The sequence below is a fragment of the Alligator mississippiensis genome, chromosome 1 (assembly GCF_030867095.1).
Source record: "Alligator mississippiensis isolate rAllMis1 chromosome 1, rAllMis1, whole genome shotgun sequence".
In the NCBI taxonomy this organism is placed as follows: domain Eukaryota; kingdom Metazoa; phylum Chordata; order Crocodylia; family Alligatoridae; genus Alligator; species Alligator mississippiensis.
In genome coordinates, this window is record NC_081824.1 from 247096339 (window position 1) to 247116583 (window position 20245).

General features: G+C 42.9%; 1 protein-coding gene across 1 annotated transcript in view; it reads right to left on the reverse strand.

The window, feature by feature from the left end:
- Positions 1 to 20245, reverse strand: part of F5 (coagulation factor V) — a 57801-nt gene that overhangs the window by 17955 nt on the left and 19601 nt on the right. Inside the window, exons 7-15 of the mRNA XM_006271820.4 lie at positions 19807 to 19972; positions 18282 to 18459; positions 17105 to 17207; positions 14861 to 15072; positions 12809 to 12959; positions 11341 to 11550; positions 7007 to 9014; positions 2100 to 2274; positions 170 to 406 (exon numbers count right to left, since the gene is read on the reverse strand). Of these exons, the coding sequence (XP_006271882.1) occupies positions 170 to 406; positions 2100 to 2274; positions 7007 to 9014; positions 11341 to 11550; positions 12809 to 12959; positions 14861 to 15072; positions 17105 to 17207; positions 18282 to 18459; positions 19807 to 19972 (3440 nt within the window). The remainder of the gene's footprint in view (positions 1 to 169; positions 407 to 2099; positions 2275 to 7006; positions 9015 to 11340; positions 11551 to 12808; positions 12960 to 14860; positions 15073 to 17104; positions 17208 to 18281; positions 18460 to 19806; positions 19973 to 20245) is intronic.

The window sequence follows — 20245 nt, forward strand, 5'->3', positions numbered from 1 at the left end:
GAATCATGTATAGATGTTTGCACACCTAGCAGTGCTAATGTTGCAAAGCACTCACCCAACACCTTTAAAAGGATCTGAAGATACCCCAAGGTTGAGAATCACTGCTCTAGAGCAAGACAACAACCTCCATCTAACAGGTGCCAGCTCTCTGCTACTTAGAATTCCTTACCAGGTTTACATCAGAGTAGTAGACCCAGGACTTGCAAGTAGCTCCAGGCTGTGTAGGGCCAGACCGCTTGTTTGCAAACCAGACGTAGATATAGGTCCCATTTGGTTCAACTGCATCATCTCTTCTAAACCACTCTGGAGACTCATCTTCATAAATGCTTCCCTCAGAGGACTTTTCATAAAAAAGCCCGTGAGCATGGATGGAATATCTTCTGGATGCCATGTTTTTAAAATGAACCTAGAGAAAATAAAGATGGGCAGGCTCTGATGATCAGATTAGAGTCCCAGACAATACTCTGGATATAAAACACTTGTGAACTTTGTAGGGCTCAATATCAGGATCCAGATTTATCTTCTGTTTATGGGCCTGGTGTTGATAAAAGAGAACTCTTGACACCTTCATGTGGTGCGGCCTGTGCGCTCCCTGTGCACAGTTGCTCAGCCTGCAGGGAGCAAGGTAAGGGCTCTGCCAACCCCTCCTTTTCAGAGAGTAGGGAACAAAAAAGAGCAATTCTGTTCTCCTTTACCCCCATTCAAGGTAGATATAACAATGGCTTGTGGAAAGGGGGCAGCAGGGATCTCTCCCTGTATAATGTGTGGCAGCATTATACAGGGACTCAAGCTAGTCATAGGGGTCATACAGGGACGTAAGCCCCCTAGTCATAGGGGATGCAAGTTCTATAATAACCCCAGATCTCTGTGTATGCAATTCCCATTCAGAAGTCAACTTGGCTAGGAACAGACATTGCATTTGTCCCTAGACAAGTTGTGCCTGTGTTTGTTCAGAAACAGAACTATCCCAAGAAGCAGCACATATTGCCCTTCTAATTGGAGTTTAGTAGGCAGCTGAATGCACTGCTTTTCGGTCAATGATTCAATGATACAATCCTGGGATAACCATTCAGATGCACTTTGTGATGTCCCAGGATAAACTGTCAATATTTCTTATCCCATGAAACTTTTTAAGATTTATTCCAAGACAACAGACATGGATACCTGAACAACTGCACTAGAATTTATTCTGGGACAACAGACAGGGACTTCTGAACAATCATGCTTTGACTGGGATAAAATGTTTTATCCCAGGTTAAATGGCATGCTTCTATTACATCTCCCCTGTCTCAAAGATGGAGTGCCAGGGCTGGAAACTTCTCTCAGAGTAGCACTCCCATAATGTGGCAGTTTATCTCCCCTTTACTAGTTCCTGGTTTTTCTTTAATTCAGCTGATCCCACTAAACACTAAGGAGTCTAATCAAACAAGTTAGAGGTGAATAAGATGTGTCATCTCGCATATGGCCATCTGCTACATCCCATTAGGAGTCAACACTGGATTATGTTTCATACTAAATATTCCATTGTATTTCCCAGTATAAAAATCAACATGGGTGTGGAAACTATTTTTCTTGAGGAAAATTATTCTACCACCTTATAGGACACATTTTCAGGAGCTGTTCTTTTTGGTAAATTTTGACCTATTTTAGTGATACTCCCCTGTATTTGTACCATTCTAAAGAATGCCTCCTCTTAGTGTTTACACTAGAACTGGTCAAAATTGTTATGGCAAACATTTTTGCATGAAAAGAAGGCTTTTCAGACAGACAAGCTCTTCCATTTTAATACAGATTTGCTGGTTTGCCATTAAGAAATATACCTGTTCCTGTTAAAATATTTCAGCTTCAGTAAAAATATTGATTTTTCAATCCAGATTTTGGTAAAAATATGATTTTTAGACAGCACATTTTAAAACATTTTTTTTTTCAAATGTTGGGTTTGTGTTTAAAAAAAAGAAAGAAAAAGCAACCACCAACATTTTCTACTGCAAAACTTTTTTTGTTCAAAATTGCTCACCAAAACTTAGACATTTTTTGACCTGTTCTAACCTGCCTACTTCAGTTCCCTAAAAGAAACCTTAACCTGCACCATTACTTACTATGATGACATCGTGCACTTCAGCCCTGATGACGGGACCAAGAATACCAAGATGCTCCTCATATTCTCCATCTTCTAGAGGAATTTTAAAGGTGCTATCTGCATAGCTTCGGAAAATAACTTTTTTGTATCTGGGGCTGTCCCTGTCACGGCTGGTTTTGCCATTCATTGTTGTGCTAAGGGGAAATACCCAATAAAAACAAGAGATTGGAATTAGGAAAAATGATGAAATGTAACCACTACCCCTACAAAAACAGTCAAGATGAGGCTGAGAAATAGTCAGGATGGATCCAGAATTTGGCAAAGGGGGTGCAGGACCACCAATCTGTGCTTCAGGGGTGGCTTAATTCCCAACTCCCAGCCCCTCCTCCCCCCCCCCCCCCAGTGTGGGCAGACTATGCCACAGGAGCCACTGGGGGCTTTTAACAGTCCCCAAAGCAAGAAAACATCTGCCCCCTTCTCCTCAAGAAGCCTGTCCCCCTCCCTTTTCCTTCTCCCCTTCTGCGCCTGCTGCTGCTTTCCCTGCTGTCCCTGGGGCAGGGAAACTTTAGAGCTTCTGCCCCCTCCATCATGGTTATGTGGGGGCTAGGTTCAGCTAAGATAGTAGCAGCAGGGGTGATGGGTGGGGAATGGATTCCCCCACCCCTTGGGCGACTGGTGTCTCCTGAGTCTGGGGGAGCACCCACAGAAGCCGCCGGCAGCGGGGACAGGGCTGGCGAGCACCTGTAGAAGCCAGCAGTGGTGTTGGTGGCGGGGGACAGTCCTGTCAGTGGGGACGTGCCCCCCACATTCCCCCTCTACCAGTTGCCTATGCCCCACCCTGCCTGATCCCCCCCAGGAGTAGGCAAAGGAAGGGGGAACCCTGACCATAGCTACTACTGCTGCTGCCAATGTCCTTGTCCCAGCTGAGCCCAGCCCCTGTGCAGCCTGGCTGGAGCAGGCAGAAGCAGCTCTGAAGTTTCCCCACCTTGGAAAACAGCAGGTAGGGGATGGGGAGGAGATGTGCCTCTGAAGAGGGAGGGGAAAGGAGGGGGGATTCTCATAGGCTTTGGAGACTTTAAAAAAGTCCTCAGAGGCTCCTGTCGGGTGATCCAAACTGAAAATAGGGTATGGGTATGCTAGTCCACCCCCTCTAGATCCACAGTTTGAAGGCAAAGGCACCAGACAAAGCTGTCAAGAATTCGAAGTGAAAACAAAGGATCTGGGCACCACCTTGATGGATCCCACACCAATTTGCTCACTGTTTGCAAATCCTACAAAAGATTTTCTTACTTCTAGCAATGAACTGTCATCAGCAAATGAAAAAAATCTATCGAGGCTTGGACTACCACTATCAATTACAATAGACTGAACAGAGATTAACTGAGACTTTTAGTGAGGGTCCAGATCATACTCCTGTATCTGCCTCTGGCTCCTGAGAGTAACAGGTATAAAGGATTTCATTAAAAACATTACCTATAATACAGAGCCACCGGGGAAGGTGATGCTGACAGCTGGGTGCCAAGGTGTCAACTTTGCACCTCCACAATCTGATCACAACCACAATTTACAATATAAATGACTGGGGGGGGGGGGGGGGGGGGGGCAGGGACTTTAGTCCCCTCCTACCATGGTCACTTGGAAGTGAAGACTGTTTTCCAGCAACTAGAGCAAAGGCCTGGAGATCAAGAGATCTGAATTTATTTTCAATTTTTCCAGACTCCAGAGCACAGTCTCATCTCAGTTGCTTCTTTTAAGTCTGATGACTTCAACAGAGTTGTAATTGTTCACTTCAGCTGCAGAACTACCCCTCACAGAGCAAATCATTTTATATAGTCGAGCTTCGGGATGTTTATATAAATAAAAGCAAGTTAAATGGAGAAGCGGCACAGCCATAATGTGGGGAACAGTGAACAAGAACACAGGCTAATTTATCAAATAGCTTGGAGATATATTTTTTCCCTTTGAAAAATAATACAATCCTGGCACACACCTTACTGCACTGATTTCTAATCTTGACCCAGGAATCCCTGATGATCAAAAACTTAGACTTAGCAAATATTTGTGTGGATAGCAAATGTAGACAGAAAAATACTAGCAATGTTATTTTAGCCCATTTTTTGACCACGATACTTTGCTTTTTGGGAAAAGCCAGAGTTTTGATTTAAAAAGTGTACAATCACTAAAAAATATGCTTGGTTTGAATGAGCACTGGTTTTCATCTACATTTCTGATACATTACATTTCACTCTCAGTGGGCACATCTATAAGTGCACATTAATGCACAGTAGACTATTCTACTGCGCATTAAAGTGTCACGTCAAAAACAGTGCTAATACACTAATGTACAACAGAATCATTACTGTACTGTGCATTAAGCATCACTAAAAAGGCATTCACTTTTGGTACTGTGCATTAGGGCAGCCTAATGCACCTTTATGTAGTACCTGATATTAGAGGTACTAATGCACAGTAGCAAAAGTGTATTAATGAACATGTAGATGCACCCAGTGACAAATTCACTAATTCTCTTTGGTGTAAAATAGAACTACTCTGCAAGTCTAAACAAAACAAACACATCTCAGAATTGAGGTCCCTGCTCAGTGATCCAAACGCTTTCATACTACAGCTAGAAGTGGCAACAATGGAGCCCATTAGAACCAACCATGGTGATGGTCTGCATGGAGTAGACATTTGTCTGCTGAGAATGGGACTACAATCTAGGAAACCCCTGGAAAATGAATGGACTTCCAGCAGGGATCATTTTCAGACTGAGATTGCAAAAGAACCCAAGCGTGTTATGCAAAAATCCCTTATACCCATTTGCAAATCCCAGGGTAAGTTCCTGCCTATTCAATTCAAAATCGAAAAACACCTGATTCTCTTGACCGACTGCCAAGCTATTCCTAGCTCATAGGGCCTGGATCAATTACATTTACACTGGTGTAACTGGCATTACATTACACAGTTAATGAGACAGAGAGGAGTTGAATGAAATTTCACCCAATCTCCTGAAAAGTCACAAAGAAAATCTATTGCTATCAACTGCACCAATTTAACTGTCATCTCTGTGCGTCTGTCTCAGGGTAGCTGTGCTCTGGACACACAAGACTAATTTCCGGCTCCCCTGCCATCCAGTGGCAAGAAGTAGAAACAGCCACCTACTGTGCACATAGATTCATAGATTGTTAGGGCCTGGAAGGGACCTCGCAGACCATCAGGTCCAGCCCCCCCACTCTAGGTAGGAAGACAAGTAGGGTTAGGTGACCCCAGAGAGGTGACTGTCCAGTCTCCTCTTGAAAACCTCCAGGGTAGGCGACTGCACCACTTCTGGAGGGAGTTTATTTCAGGGTGGACAACCTGACTGTGAAGGAGTTTTTCCTGGTATAAAGCCTGAAGCAGCCTTCCAGGAGTTTGTATCCATTGGTCCTGGTCTTCCCCAGGGGTGCCTTAGTGAACAGCTGTTCACTGAGCTCCTGATGCACTTCTCTGATATAGCAGTAAGATGCTATCAAGTCCCCTCTCAACCTTCTCTACTTTAGGCTAAAGAGGCTCAGGTCCCTCAGCCTTTCCTCGTACGTCTTGCCTTGCAAGTCTCTGATCATACGGGTGGCTCTTTTCTGGACCCTCTCAAGTTTTTCCACGCCCTTATTGAAGTGCAGCTCCCAGAACTGGATGCAGTACTCCAACTGCAGTCTCACCAGTGCTGAGTACAATGGGAGTATCATTTCCTTGGTCTTACATGAGATGCATCAGTTGATGCATGCCAGCGTGTTGTTTGCCCTGCTGGCCGCCGCATTGCACTGATGGCTCATGTTCATGCGATGGTCAATCATTACCCTAGGTCCCTTTCAGCCGTGGTACAAGTGAGGCTGTCACCTCCGAGCCTGTATATATGTTGAGGGTTATTTGCCCCCACATGGAGCACCTTACACTTGGAAATGTTAAACTTCATCTGGTTCCGGTCTGCCCAACTCTCGAGCCTGTCCAGGTACACCTGTATCTGCAACCTATCTGTTGATGTGACCATACTGCCCCATAACTTGGTGTCGCCGCAAACTTGGTCAGCAAGCTTTTCACTCCCCCATCCAAATCACTGATAAAGATGTTGAAAAGCACCGGTCCAAGCACAGCCCCCTGAGGGAAACCACTGGCCACTTTGTGCCAGGATGACACAGATCCGTTCACGAGAACTCTCTGGGTCCTACCCTGTAGCCAGTTTCCCACCCACTGGAACCATCAAGTAGCTGAGCCCACAATCTTCCAGTTTTCCCACAAGGTTATCGTGAGATACTAGATCAAAAGCCTTTTGGAAATCTGGGTATGAAATCTCTACCTTGTCTCCCATGTCCAGGTGGCAAGAGACATGCCTTTGTGTTCATGATCCCAGAAAAAAATATATCAGTAATAGAAAATTGTGTTTTGTACATCGGTATGTGTTTGCTGGTCCAAGACTTTAGGCATGGATATGATCCCTATCACTATAGCATCTGAGGATCTCACAATCTTTAATAAATTTATCCTTACAACACACCTGTGAAGTTGGAAAGGGCTTTTATCCCCATTTTACAGATGGAAAAAACCTGTAACATTAAGGGGTCATTTGACCCCAGCAGATTTCCTGAATATGGCATGGGGGCTGGACTTGATCCCACGAGGTCCCTTCCAGTCCCTAATATCTATGATTTTCTCAAGGTCACACAGAAGTCTGTGGCAGAGATAGATCTTGAGCCCAAGTCTTTTAAATTCCAGGCTAGTCCTAAAGTACTGTTTCCTGGTTTCTCTTTAGTTAGTCATTACAGATTCTTTAAACAGCATTCACAGATTCCAAAAACCCTAACTCTAACGATGGTAGCTCTATTTTTGGCAGCTATCCAAATCAGGGCCCTGGAAGGGTGCAAGGAAATAGAGAGAAAGAATTAACCAAACCTGTCTTTAAATCCTGCATAATCCCACCAGACCTCTTCAGCTGCAATGTAGTATTTCCTCTCATGACCTCTGCTACGTAGGTAATGTACAGCAATGGCTTCAGGGTTCCGGGCTTCATTAATGTTGAGTTTGGGGTCTGTTGTATATGGATCTTGATATGGTACTGTAGGATAGTCATATATGTCATCTTCTCCAACTTCACTGTAAACATCTTCTGGAAAATAGTCATACTCCCCATTGCCCTTGGGAACACCAATCACAATAGCTGGTTTAAACTGTCTTGGGGTTAGTATGCTGTTGGTCCCACTCACCAGAGCTGTGTGGTTGACTTCAGTAAGCAGCAATGTATTGTTGGTCCCACAAAGGAATGCTGTGTGGTTGTCCTCACTCAGCCACAATGTGCAATTGAGCTTTCCAGATGGCCTGGAGGACTCTGAGAGCCTCACACCTCTTGGTGTTAATATGAAATTGTCCTTTTTCTTCCTGTGGATCTTGATTGAAGGTCTGGAGGCACTCAAGGTACCATTCACAGTTCTCTTTCTCTCTCTCACAGCTGTACGCTTGCTGCTTCCTTTCTGTTCACCCCCTGTAGGCTCTAAATAGCCATTGTATTTCCACATCTCCTGCTTCTTCAGGGACACACCATCTCCCGTGGTATTTCTGAAATGAGGCTGTAACTTACTATTTGCAGCTTCAGCTGAATTCGCCTCCAACTCAAAACTCTCTTTCACAGAGACCAGATTCCATTTCTTGTTTGTCATTTTAGAGGGATACTCCATGTCATTGGGTGATGGCACTTCCAAAACGTCTTTCATCACCGCTGGACTGGGAGTAAGAATTAAGTTGTCAAGTGGATGTTCTAAAGTAGAATTGGTTTCTTGTTTTTTTGTGGCTATGTCTAATTCAGAGAGATTGTACAAGTTAGACCCATTCTTTTCAGAGCTGTTGCCCAAAGCAAGAGTTGTATTAACTGCATTTCTAAGAAATTCAACATTTATTTTCTTGGCTTCCTCCTCTTCCTCTACAAATGCGTCATCAACATTATCATTTGTAAGCCGGCTAGTATCTAATGCAGCTAAACTCAAAATATTCTCTGCATACTGAGCGGAATGAGGTGAACTAGTGCTGTTCACAGATGAAGCATTTTTATTTTCCCGTAAATAAAGTAGGAGGGCATGCATCTTTTTGAGGGAATAAAACAAAGTCTCTAGCACGTCTCGGTTCTCTCTCTTTTGATTGAACCTACGTTCTGTTCCTGCATTTTCCTTCTCTTGTTCTTTGGAAGAGTGTGTTTCAAAAGATGCATTTATCCCATCCCCTCTTTCAGCAAATAGTTCTGTTTCATCTTCTGTTTGATCTTCCTTACTCATCCTCAAATGGTCATTTGCAAGTGTTTTGTCATCATTCCTAGACATCTGACAAGGACTTGTTTCACACTCACTTTCATATTCGTCCTCATCTTGAAATACCACATCAGGACTTTCCATTTTTTCGTTGTTTGAAAGCAAAAGCTCTCCTCCAGGGAATGATGTGTAATTATTATAGAAGTGCTTGCCTTCAGCTGGGAGAGAAGCTGTGCTTTGAGGGCCCGAGAGCTCATCAGTGCCCCAGGTATCACTTTTATTCCTGTGTGTCAGACCTAAGCCAACAGCTACAGCTGGATGCTCAGAGTGGGTGCTGCTTTCTTGTTCTATCGCCAGAGCAGTAAGATTCTCTCTCTCTTCATTGACCATTGAATTGTTCTTGTGTGTCCTAATTCCAAGCTGATCAGCCAGATAGTCTTGATAGTCCACATCACTAGAGCTGTCCGGTTCCTCACTTTTCTTTTCTTCTTTATTGCTGGATGCGGCTTCAGGTACATTTTTCATTGTTTTCTCAGTGTAACTTATCATCTCAAATCCGGAATCTTCAGGATAATCCTCCTCTGTGTCACATTTGGCATCTCTAAACCTCAGCCTCATGCCATAGTTCATTTTAGAGGAGCCCCAGGAGGCTAAGAGCCAAGTACCTGCAATTGAAATAGAAATCATATACCATACATTGTTTGTGGAATTAACCTCTCCTGTCATGTCCCAACATCTAGACTATAAAGACACTAGCTGAGTAACTATCTAGCAACATTGTTGTGTACCTGCTCAGCCCTTACAACAGTGGCTTGGGGCTCCTAGGTGCTACCATAGTAATACACAATAAATAATGAAAAGAACTAAATGTGCACAGTTTAGAGCCAGAGCTAGAATTCTTCCCCAAAGATTGGGTTTATTTGGATCCTGGCTTTGGCATGACCCATGACAAAGATGGCGATAAGGAAGAGGAGAAGTAATCATCTGTGAATTTTGGATCCAAATTTAGCAAAAAATTTGAGTTTTTTTGAACTGAGTATTTTTTTGGTCCCATCTCTACCTAGGATCCCTCTTTATAAGCAGGTGTATGAGAGAATGCTGTTCACAATAAAAGCCATCCTAGGCTACCTAAAGCCTAAACAACAGACAGTGTAATACTTTAAAACACTTGGGACAGGTGAAAATCAGACATGGGTTTTCAGATCCACGTTTGGATTTCAAAAACAGCTTGCCAGAGACCTCAAGGGGCACAGAGCATTAAGTGGCAATGGAAGCAACTAAAATCTAGATTTTGAATGCTGCCTTATGATCTGTCAGTTTAAAGAGTCAGAATTACAGCCCATAAGAATGGGATTTTAAATACTAGAATGCTATATGCAAGTTGCCTGTCCTACTATATCTTGCAGGAGAATTAGCTCCATTAGTTCCTCAGACAGTTCTGTTTTCCCCAAAACAAATTTCAGTCTCTACCAAACAAATAAAATCCTTCATCTTCTCCAGACGTTAGAAAAGCCTCTTTCCCCTCTGGCTTCTCCTCACAGCTTGCTTCCCCCTGGCTCTGCCTTGTGAGAGCTTTTAAAGCTCTGAGGGACACAATCCCTCATTAACAAAATGCCCCACAGCTGAACTTCAACAGCGCTGACTGATCCTTCTTACAGGACAGACTGCCTGTTACAGTGCTACAAGCAAACATCATCAGCTCCAATACTTCGCTTGTTATGGTTCGTTTCAAAACAAAATGTGACATAATAGAAAAAAAAAATTAAAAAAGGGGAAAAAAGGCCTTTTCATGAAAAAGGGTGCAATTTGCTGCCCCCTCTATTTTTACAACTGCATTGCTTTTTTGTTTGTTTCTTTTTAAAAAAATATATTTTAAGAGATTTTTTAAAAAGATATTTCCAACAAGACCATACACATTTTAGAAATGGGAGAGAGGTGATCACATGTCAAACAGTAGTACAGGAAAAGTACAAAAATGTATTTTGGCAATTGCCAGTAAGTCTGATAGAAGTGATCAGCTAGAAATACACCTCTCCCCCTCATAATGCAAACTCGTAATAATTAAACTCATGGCACTCAGTACTACAAAACACCACTGAAGCCAACCTAGTAGTTAAAAGAATCCAAAGAATTTGCAAAAATCAGAATCCAAATATATTCACTGGGATGAAAGAAAACAAGATCTAGATTTTTCTGTTTCAGGGCCTAACCAACCAGTAAAAGCCCATGAATAGGAAAAATTCTCCCTTATGGGCAGGTTACTCCATTATTGTCAAGGACATGTTTTCTTACACCTTCCTTTCAAACACTTGGAACAAACCCTTGCTAGAGACAAGATATCAGAGCAGATGGACCAGCATTCTGATCTGGGCTGGCAATTCCTGCTTTCTTATGCTCCATAATCTTGTGTCATCTCCCATGGGGTGGTACAGCCATTTTATTCAATGACACCACAGCATCATTCAGCTATTCAGCCCACTTCAACCAGCTCAGAGCTGTCTAGCCTACAGTAGAACTGAACAGATGCAGAGGTCCCCACACAACACCATTTCCACTGCCAGACTAAGAGAAAAAAGCAGCTCTTGCTACAGAAAGTGCTACCATATGGGAAGTGACCAAGATCATCCTTGCCACGTACAGATGCAGGACAGAGAACAAGATCTCAGCATCTGGAGGTCAGGCTCCTGCTCAATATTTTCAGTGTGAACATTTCAGTGTCTATGGATTCTTTGGGAGAATCCTACAAACTGTACAAATGATTTTTGCTGTGGGGAGGCAAAAGTAAAACAGTACAGAATACAGCAGTGCCATGTTAAGGGACCTAACTTGCCTTATATTCCACACATATCAGTCACTCTACAAAAAGACTCAGCTAGGCTGAAAATTTGCATGCAGTGCATTTATACAACCCTATTCTATTTTTGTGAAGCCCTTATAGGTACAAAATGTCTTAATGGATGATTAAGTAAACCCCACAGTTTTGCCACCTACCCACATTGTCCATTTCTACCGCGACCGATTCTCCATTCATAGGGAAAAGATTCAATACATCTTCATACTTCCATCGATACAAAAAAGAGTGACCAGAAATACGGATAGATACTACATCTTGGATGCCAATGCTGGAAAAATGCCATTGAATAACATCATTCTGGCAAAATCCAAGGACTTCAGAACTGTCGGATGTGTAGCCATTTATTGCTAAAACAAAAGCGAAACAAATGCTGTTAATAGTATTTTCAAGCTTAAGAGATATGAAAGAGTCAATTTTATGTCTTCAGTGAAATGACAACAGGGACGAGGTTGATACATCTTGTAAGAGACTGACACTGGGTGGAAGCCCAGTAACTTTCATCTGAAGGGCCGGGATCATGTTTCAGATACCATATATTAAAGTGAAGTGACTTTGCTTTTGTTAACTAGCTATGCTGTGTTGCATCCAAAGTGAAAGGATTCAGACAAATCATTTTACTTTGAACTATTCATTTTTAGCATTTCTCACATGTTGTCAGCACAGAAAACAGCCAAGTCAGCTTCTCTTTGGTTAAGCTCCTTTTCATTTTGGGGTGCCATCTCTTTCTTGGCATCACTCAGGCCCACAGGGGGTCTGGGCTGCATGTATTACTACAGATGAGGCAAGGACTTCCAGCCTGTTTCTACAAATCATAGTCACCCAATGTTGTGTCAGGGGACTCTCCCCAGACACGCTCAAAGTCACAGGCCAGAGTTCAAAGAATGAAAGAAGCCACTGTGCTATAATGCTACCCAATGTCACTGGAGCACATGCTCTCCTTTCCAGTTCCCTTGTGCAGTGGCCCGGAGTCCAGTTTTCCAGAACTACATTGCCTTGAGGCTAACTCCGGGGCCCCTGATCTCTACTCCTGCCAAGTCCTTCCCCATCTACCTCAGGACAAACAAGCATGGATTCAACAGTTTGTTCTTGGCTACAACACCAGGAAGCCTGCCAGCCCCTGCTCACTATCATTCCCACCTTCAGAGCCCATTCCCTCCACACTCAAAAGTGCTGCCAAGCTCTATGCAAACCTTTACTGATTCATGCACCTTCACTTCAGTTCCCTGCCCTCCTCTGTCTCCTACAGTCATTGAGACTTCTCTCTCCCTGGCTCAGTGAACTCATCTGGCAGCCCAGAAGCTGATGCTGGGGGTGCTGAGAGAATACCTTCAACTTGTACCTGCACACCTTGGCTTAAATGTGCCTGCTTCACAATGACCTTCTTCATTCCTAAACTACCTTCACCATGCCCCATGCCACTCTGGAAACTGAAGATCCTCAAACCCATGATGAGAACCCTGTTCCATTCATTCATCCTCACACACTGGGACACACCACCAATCTCTCCCCCTATGGAAACTCCCACACCAGCACTACCCCACAAAACAAGGGCCCAGTTGGACATTTGGACTTTTGCAAATATTGGGCTAGTTTTTTTTCACTCACTGAGCATGACATTGGAGTCGTAGAATTTGGGATCGTCCCTTTTAACATGGGAGGGATTGCTGCAATATGTCTTGATGTTATCCTCCAGGTACCAGCTCTTGTTTTCATCAAACACAGCGAACACTGCCTGCTGCTCTACATCCGCCTTGTTCTGAATGGCAGCAGACAGGATGGTAAGTTTTGCAAGTATTTTTTTAAGTTTGTATTGATAGGGTTAAAAAGTAATGTCAGAGTTGTCAGCATTATTCTTATGCAGAAAGGCTTTTTGAATAACAAGTTCACATTTTTTTTTGTGTCTTGACAAACAAGGCAAAAAAAGAAAAAAGAAAAAAAAATCAAATACATTCTTTGCAATCTGGCCTTGCTATCAGTGATCACACTAAACCATGGGCCATAAATTCCAGCACACAAATAAAATCATAAACAACAAGGCCTTATGAAAAGTTCTATGGAATTTAACAAGAAACAATCCTTTTACTGTCATTTTTGACTTGTCCTACTACATTTGACAGAGGATGAGCTTTCAACTACAGAATTACAGAGGGCAGTTCAGGGTAGTTCCATTTCTTTGCTACAGTCCATAGGGCTTTAGAGTGATTTCCACAAAACCTCTTGCTTTGATCCCTGTTCAGTTCCACAAGACTTTTCCCTTGCTAGCAAAACTGAAATCTTCTGTAGTTTAAATAATATTCATGAGCAGCAGTCTGCTTCTCAGAGGTTCTAGAACATAACATACCAGATCCTATTAAGCTAAAGAAATATAACTGTTTGAATCAAGTGCAGGATTGTGCACTTGTTTTTGATGAATTTCATTCAATTGATTTCAGATCATTTCCATAGTTTATCCAAGTAATTCTGACTCCAAATCCTACCCTCCAGAGTGCCTGCAATTCTACCCAATGTAGCGTTATCTGAAAATTGGCTAAGTGTCCACTCAATCCCACCACCCAAATCATTAATGAAGATATTTAATACTAGCTCTAACACTGACCTACAAAGAAGCCCACTTGGTATTTCCTCCCAACTGGACATTGAGCCATTGATGACTTCATTGAGCACAATGATTCAACCAGTTACATATCCACTTTACAGTACTTTCATTTAGTCTGTATTTCCCTTAGCTTACTAAGGAGAGTATCATGAGAGATGCTGCTAAAATTAAAATACATCACATCCATTGCTTTAGTTCCTGTCATCTGGTCACAGAAGGAAGTGCACTTAAGTCCACTTAGGCATAAGTGTGATCTTGTTCCATCCTGCCCACAACCCTGAAGAACTGTTAACACAAAAGACAGGTAGGCGGGCCCTCCCTGCCACTTTCTGTGACTTAGCCCCAAAGCTAAGGTGACAGGACATGACCGAAGAAGATTCATAGGTTGTTAGGAGCTGGAAGGGACCTTGCAGATCATTGGGTCCAGCCTCCCTGCTCTAGGTAGGAAGACAACTGGGGTTAGGTGACCCCAGAGAGGTGACTGTCCAGTCTCCTCTTGAAAACCTCCAGGGTAGGTGACTGCACCACCTCTGGAGGGAGTTTATTTTGCAGTGTGAACACCCTGACCGCGAAGGAGTTTTTCCTGGTATTAAGCCTGAGTTAGCCTTCCAGGAGTTTGTATCCATTGGTCCTGGTCTTCCCCAGGGGTGCCCTAGTGAACAGTTGTTCACCAAGCTCCTGATGCACTTCTCTGATATAGCAGAGGCTGCTATCAAGTGCCCTCTCAACCTTCTCTTCTTTAGGCTAAAGAGGCCCAGGTCCCTCAGCCTGTCCTCGTATGGCTTGCCTTGCAAGTCCCTGATCATATGGATGGCTCTTTTCTGGACCCTCTCAAGTTTTTCCATGTCCTTATTGAAGTGCGGTGCCCGGAACTGGATGCAGTACTCCAACTGTAGTCTCACCAGTGCTGAGTACAGTGGGAGCATCACTTCCTTAGTTTTACACAAGATGCATCCGTTGATGCATGCCAGCGTGTTGAGATGTGTTAATGATTTTACAGGGATTCAAGCAGGGTGCAACAGTATCAAAAATAGGCACTGGAATGGAATCTGGTTCAATACCTGCACACCCTTCTGGTCCAGGGATTCACTTTTGCAAATCAGAAGTGGGCCAATTAGTCCAGAGGCAATATCCCTTGTTACATCTACAGCACTGTGATATAATCTCGTTATGCACTGCGAATCTTCTGTGGTGGGCTGATCTGTGTCAAAAATACTCCATGCATATGTATAGGTTTCTCCTGGTTGAACTGCTTTGCTTTGAGTGCTGTTGTCTGAAGGAAAAACAGACAGAGGAGTGTTAATGTGAATCAGACAGAGGCAATCCTTGGGCTGATATAAGCTGGCATCACTCCCATTTACCTATCCCAGTTTACTCCAGCTGAAGACCTGGCTTTCAAATACTGGAAATTCAATAAGAATTTTGGGCTGGTCTACATACAACCAAACACAGTAGTTTAGACACAACCTAGTTGCTTTGAGAGTGGCTTACAACAGTTTCAGTTTATGGAGGGGGGAAAAAAAAAAGACTTGACTGTGCCAGGCTAAATTAAGCTTTTAAATTGTGTGATGCAGTGGTTCTCAACCAGGGTGCCCTAAAATCCCCTAAGGGATTCCATAATGCAGGAGCTGCCACCACAGTGGCAGCAGCCAAATGAAGCTACCCTGAGCACTGGTTTGCAGAATGCATGCAGTCCTCCTACGTAAGGGCTCTCCAGTAACTCTAAAGCAGGCAGAAGGGCTGGATTAAGCTGCAGTTCTTCCCAGTCCACCCCTCTGCCCCACCATCACACTACTCCTGGAAACAAAAGAGTTGTACAGCACAAGCCAGGTCTCCTACATACTTTAGATTTATCAGAGAACCCAAATGCAGGAGGAACATGAACACATGGCACAGCCCTTACTGGTCCAGATGTATGTAATGCGCACAGGGCAGTTTTCCCTGGCAGCAGCGTCACCCAGCTGAGAACAGCCAAGGTAAATTGAGCACAACAGTGATTCCTGACTAGGAATGCTGCCACAGTCAAAAACACTGTGGAGACTGCCCCGACTGAAAAAGTTGAGGACCACTAGTATGAAGCTTAAATTTAGTCAAGAGACTGGAGACCTGGTTAGAGTCCACAAACTGAAAATTGGAACTGTGCTACTACTGAATCCTCCAACTGCTAAGGTTCCTTGTGCCAAATATGGAAACACACTATTTAATTTAGGAGGTATATTTATGCTTTGTTAGTTACATGCCTAAATCACAGATTAATGGATAAAAGCTGCTACTGAAAGATGGACAGCTTAATAGAGACTGCTGATTTATACATATACAGCATAACATGTTACTTTTCCTATAAGCAAGTCACCCATAAAATGGTATCTGACCAATTGATACTAACATTTAAAAGCTGCCTGCCTGCTGACTCACCTAGGAGTGCAATCATATCCCTCCTGCACTCAGATAAATCCTTTGACTTCCTATTTCAAGAGATGCCAGGGGGAAGAGGTGAGGTGAAGTGTCCCATCTTCCTTAAGATCTCCATAGACTCGCTATAGCTCACCTTGTAGACCATAATTCTGTTTATTCCCTTGTTTGCTCACCCTATGCTAGCAAGCTCACTGCCCCAGACAGCTTATACACTAGCTTGCCTCTGCTGATTCCCGTTGCTACTTCTGCTCTTTCTTTCTTGCTTTCCTATCATTTCATATCAGTCACAGCAGAAACCATTTCTCTATTTTTTTCCCTTGATCATACTTCTGAACATCTCTTTGCTGTCACTAGTTAGCACAATGACACATTAGGGTCAGATCCTCCGCTAGCATCCACTGGCATTAGCACAGTGGTTCTCAACCTTTTCAGATTCTAGACCTCCTTCATTAGACTTGCAGCACCTTCAGAAAATGCCAGCTATTCACCAGGTGAAATGTTTTTAACACAAGGAATTCCTATTGGAAAAATGTGGATTTGTCGTGTGAATTATGTTTGTAAACATGGCACCCTGGCTGAGAATTACTGCAATAGCATCACTGAAGTCAGCAGACCCACACCCATGTAAGTGAGCCAAGTCTTTGTTAAAGTCATGATGAATTTTTAGAGACTTGCAAGCAAAAATGGGCTCTTATTCCCATTTTAAAAAATGAGAAAACTAAGGGACAAAGACACAAAGCAAACTTTCCACTAAAATATCACGCAATAGGTCAGTGGTGGGGCAGGGAAGAGAATATAAGAGCCCCAGAGTTCTGACTTAAGGCAAAGAGACCCCCTATGCAAAGTCAAGTTGTTCACATGCACAGGGTGTAAAACAGACAGCTCCTTACCTGTGGGATCTAGTGGATAATCAGCTCCTTCTGCATCCTTTGAAAGTGTCACTCCATGGAAGTAAATGCTGTAAGGGCGACTAGCCATATTTTTAAACACGATCTATATGCATATGAAAAAGTGTGAGCTCAACCTTTGCTGAATCCTGGTTTGGAAACAATACTTCAAGTCACCGTTTAAATGGAACCTGATGGGTTTCCAGAAGAGCCATTCCTTAAGTTAAAAAAGCTGGCAATCTCAAACTCACAGCTGCTGTGCAGCACACAGCCTTCAGGGTACCATAGACAGCTCCTGTGGTGCCCAATGGCTAGAATTCCCCTGGCTTTATTTGGTCTCAGGAGAAAAAGCAGAGTACTACTCTCAGAAGAGAGTCCCACAGGGGCAGCTGAGAAGTGTTAAATCCCATGAGAGTGATCACTAAACATTGCTCTTGGAAGGAAAAATTGCAGAGAAAGGATGCACCCCCACTCCTTTTCTCCAGCTTTTAAGAACCACAGAAGAAAGGGTGTGATGAAAACCTGTCTGCAAACCTGCATGCTGGATGGAACCAAGCAGATAAAGGAAAAACTACAGCACTGAAAATGGCTGCAGGACTACAAGACCATCAGGGCACTTAAGGCCCATGCAGCTTTGTGATGAATTAATATGCAATATCCAGTCAAGAGGACATGACACATTGAAACAACAACAAAATATCAATGCTGCAAGATTTTTGAGGCCTTCTGACTTCACTCACTAAGTTATCCTTCTGCTTTCAAAGGCAGCTGCTACTTTGTTAGGCTCCTAAATAATAACAACATTAGAAATTATGAGTTCATAAATGTAAGTCCCAAATCTGAACTTCCCCCAGTAGTTCAAACTGTGTATGAATTTGTGGTTCTTTCTTTCACAACACTTCTATGAACTACATATATCATATATTCTTTATAAGAAACAAAGCATTGCTGCAATGATATCTGGAAACCAAGCTCTCAAAGTCAAATTGCAGAAATAAAATAAACAACTTAACTTTAAATCTCTCCCTTGGGCTCGCATCATCCAACATGGTCACTCTTTATCACCTTATATCTATTGTTTGAAAAACGCTACCATACACACTGGTTCTTATACAACTTTACCTGCAGAATATTACCTTAAAACATGTATAAGTCTTTGTGCTTGGTGCTTACTACTCACCTGGACTCTGTCTTTGACCTGGGCTCTGATAACAGGGCCCAGAATTCCAGTTTCCTTGGGCCTGGGATTCTCTAGACGCTTGATGAAGTTGGCATCTGCATACTGCTTGAAAACAGCCTTCTTGTACTTTTTGCCAATGAGATTTGCGTAGTTGTCCAAGTACTTTGCTTTATATTGTCTTTAAAAAGAAAAAGCAATAAAACCTTCTTAAGGAGTGAGACCTATTGGACTGTACGACAATCATCCAGGAAAAACAGCAGGAGCCCCACTGCTCAAGACAAATAGAATGAGATTAGACAAAGCTTTGTAATGCAAGTTATTTTTAGTATTACTTGTATTTCAGTAAAACCTACTGGTCCAACTGATACCTGGCTTCCCATTCTGTTAGACAATGTACAAGCTTGCAGTGTGAAAAAAAGATCTCAGTCCCAAAGAGATTCTGGTCTAAATTTTCAAAACAAAAAGCTTGGAGAGAAGTATTACTACTCCCCTTTCACAAATGGGAAAAAGTGACTTTAATGTCACAAAATCTGTAGAGGCACCAGGAACTGAAATTGGGTATCATGAATTCTAATCTTGTGTCTTAGCTCAGACTAATTCATGGGCTGAATTCAATGGCTTAGGGCCTCCCTCTTTCAATCTATGTTCCTACATAGAAGTATATAAAGTTGTGAAGACAGCAAAATTCCTCATATTGGTTAACAGGTAGGACTTAGAAAGTATGAAAAGGTCTGTCTCAGCTGTGAGCTGGTAGCAGGTTACCTAGACAGAGATGGTGGCAAGGTGGTAAGCAATATAACTTTGAATGGAATAGAAGAAGTCATCAGAAAGTAGTAGTGTATGAAGTCTTACAGTCAGCAGGGCTACAGGTAAAGGGAGATGAGGACTCCAGACAGGGATTCAAGTGAGAAATGGAAAGACAAGAAGATGACACCAGAAGAGCAGGATCACCTAAGAGACAGGAGCAAAACCAGATATACAACCACCAACCCATGCATTGTAAGAATGTAAGCAGACTGAGATGTGCTCCTTGCAGACACTGTATATGCAACAGCTTGTAACATGAACAAAGTGATGATACCCACAAATCATTCCTCATCAGAATGAGGTGCGAGGTTTCATGAATATCATGGCAATAATGTATTATCCAGGGCTGTCCATATTGGTACTGGCACTGGTAGCTCTAGGCAAAAGGACATCCTGTACATTGGAGAAACCTCTCTCTACCTTTTAATTTAAGTGAAAGATATGCCACAAAGCATATTCACTCAGCAAGTCCAGTAAGGTTGTTTACTGCAGTGCTCTCCAAAGACACTTACTAAGATTTCTATCAGGTATTCCATACATGCCTTACAATCCCATCCTTTAAAATTCCTCCTATTTTCCAGGATTGTCTTTTCCTCAGGAGTTCTGAATTTTTCTGAAATGCAGAAGTTTTTAAGGCCAGGACCCTGGAGAGCATTTCCTAAGATCCTCCCTCCCCCACTATACCTGTTCACCAGAACAGTACCGATCAACATTTTACCTATCGATGTCTGGTGGAATGTTAGGAGCATAATCCCAGGTGATCTCCTCTGCAGCAATAAAGTATTGCCAGTCTTTTATCATACGCCGTTCTTCAAAGGATAACCTCTTCTTGAGCACCTCTTTCCCCTCACATTTTTCTATGTTGATGTAACCGTGCATTCCAGCTGGTAGGAAACAGGGACAAGTACAATAGTGACCATCAGATGCAAAAATACATAGAACTTCCATAACACCTCTCAACCCATTAGCTCTGGGTGCTGGCAAACATTTATTTACCTGCCCTCTGAGAACTCAAGGTTAAAGAAAAACAAAAAAAACAAGTGCAGACAATAAAGCTAGGATTCTCCAGAGAAGCCTGCTGGAATCAATGAGAGCTATGTGATTATTGCAATCTTTCGTCTCTTTTGAGACCCCTAGCTGAGACTGTCATCCTCTTT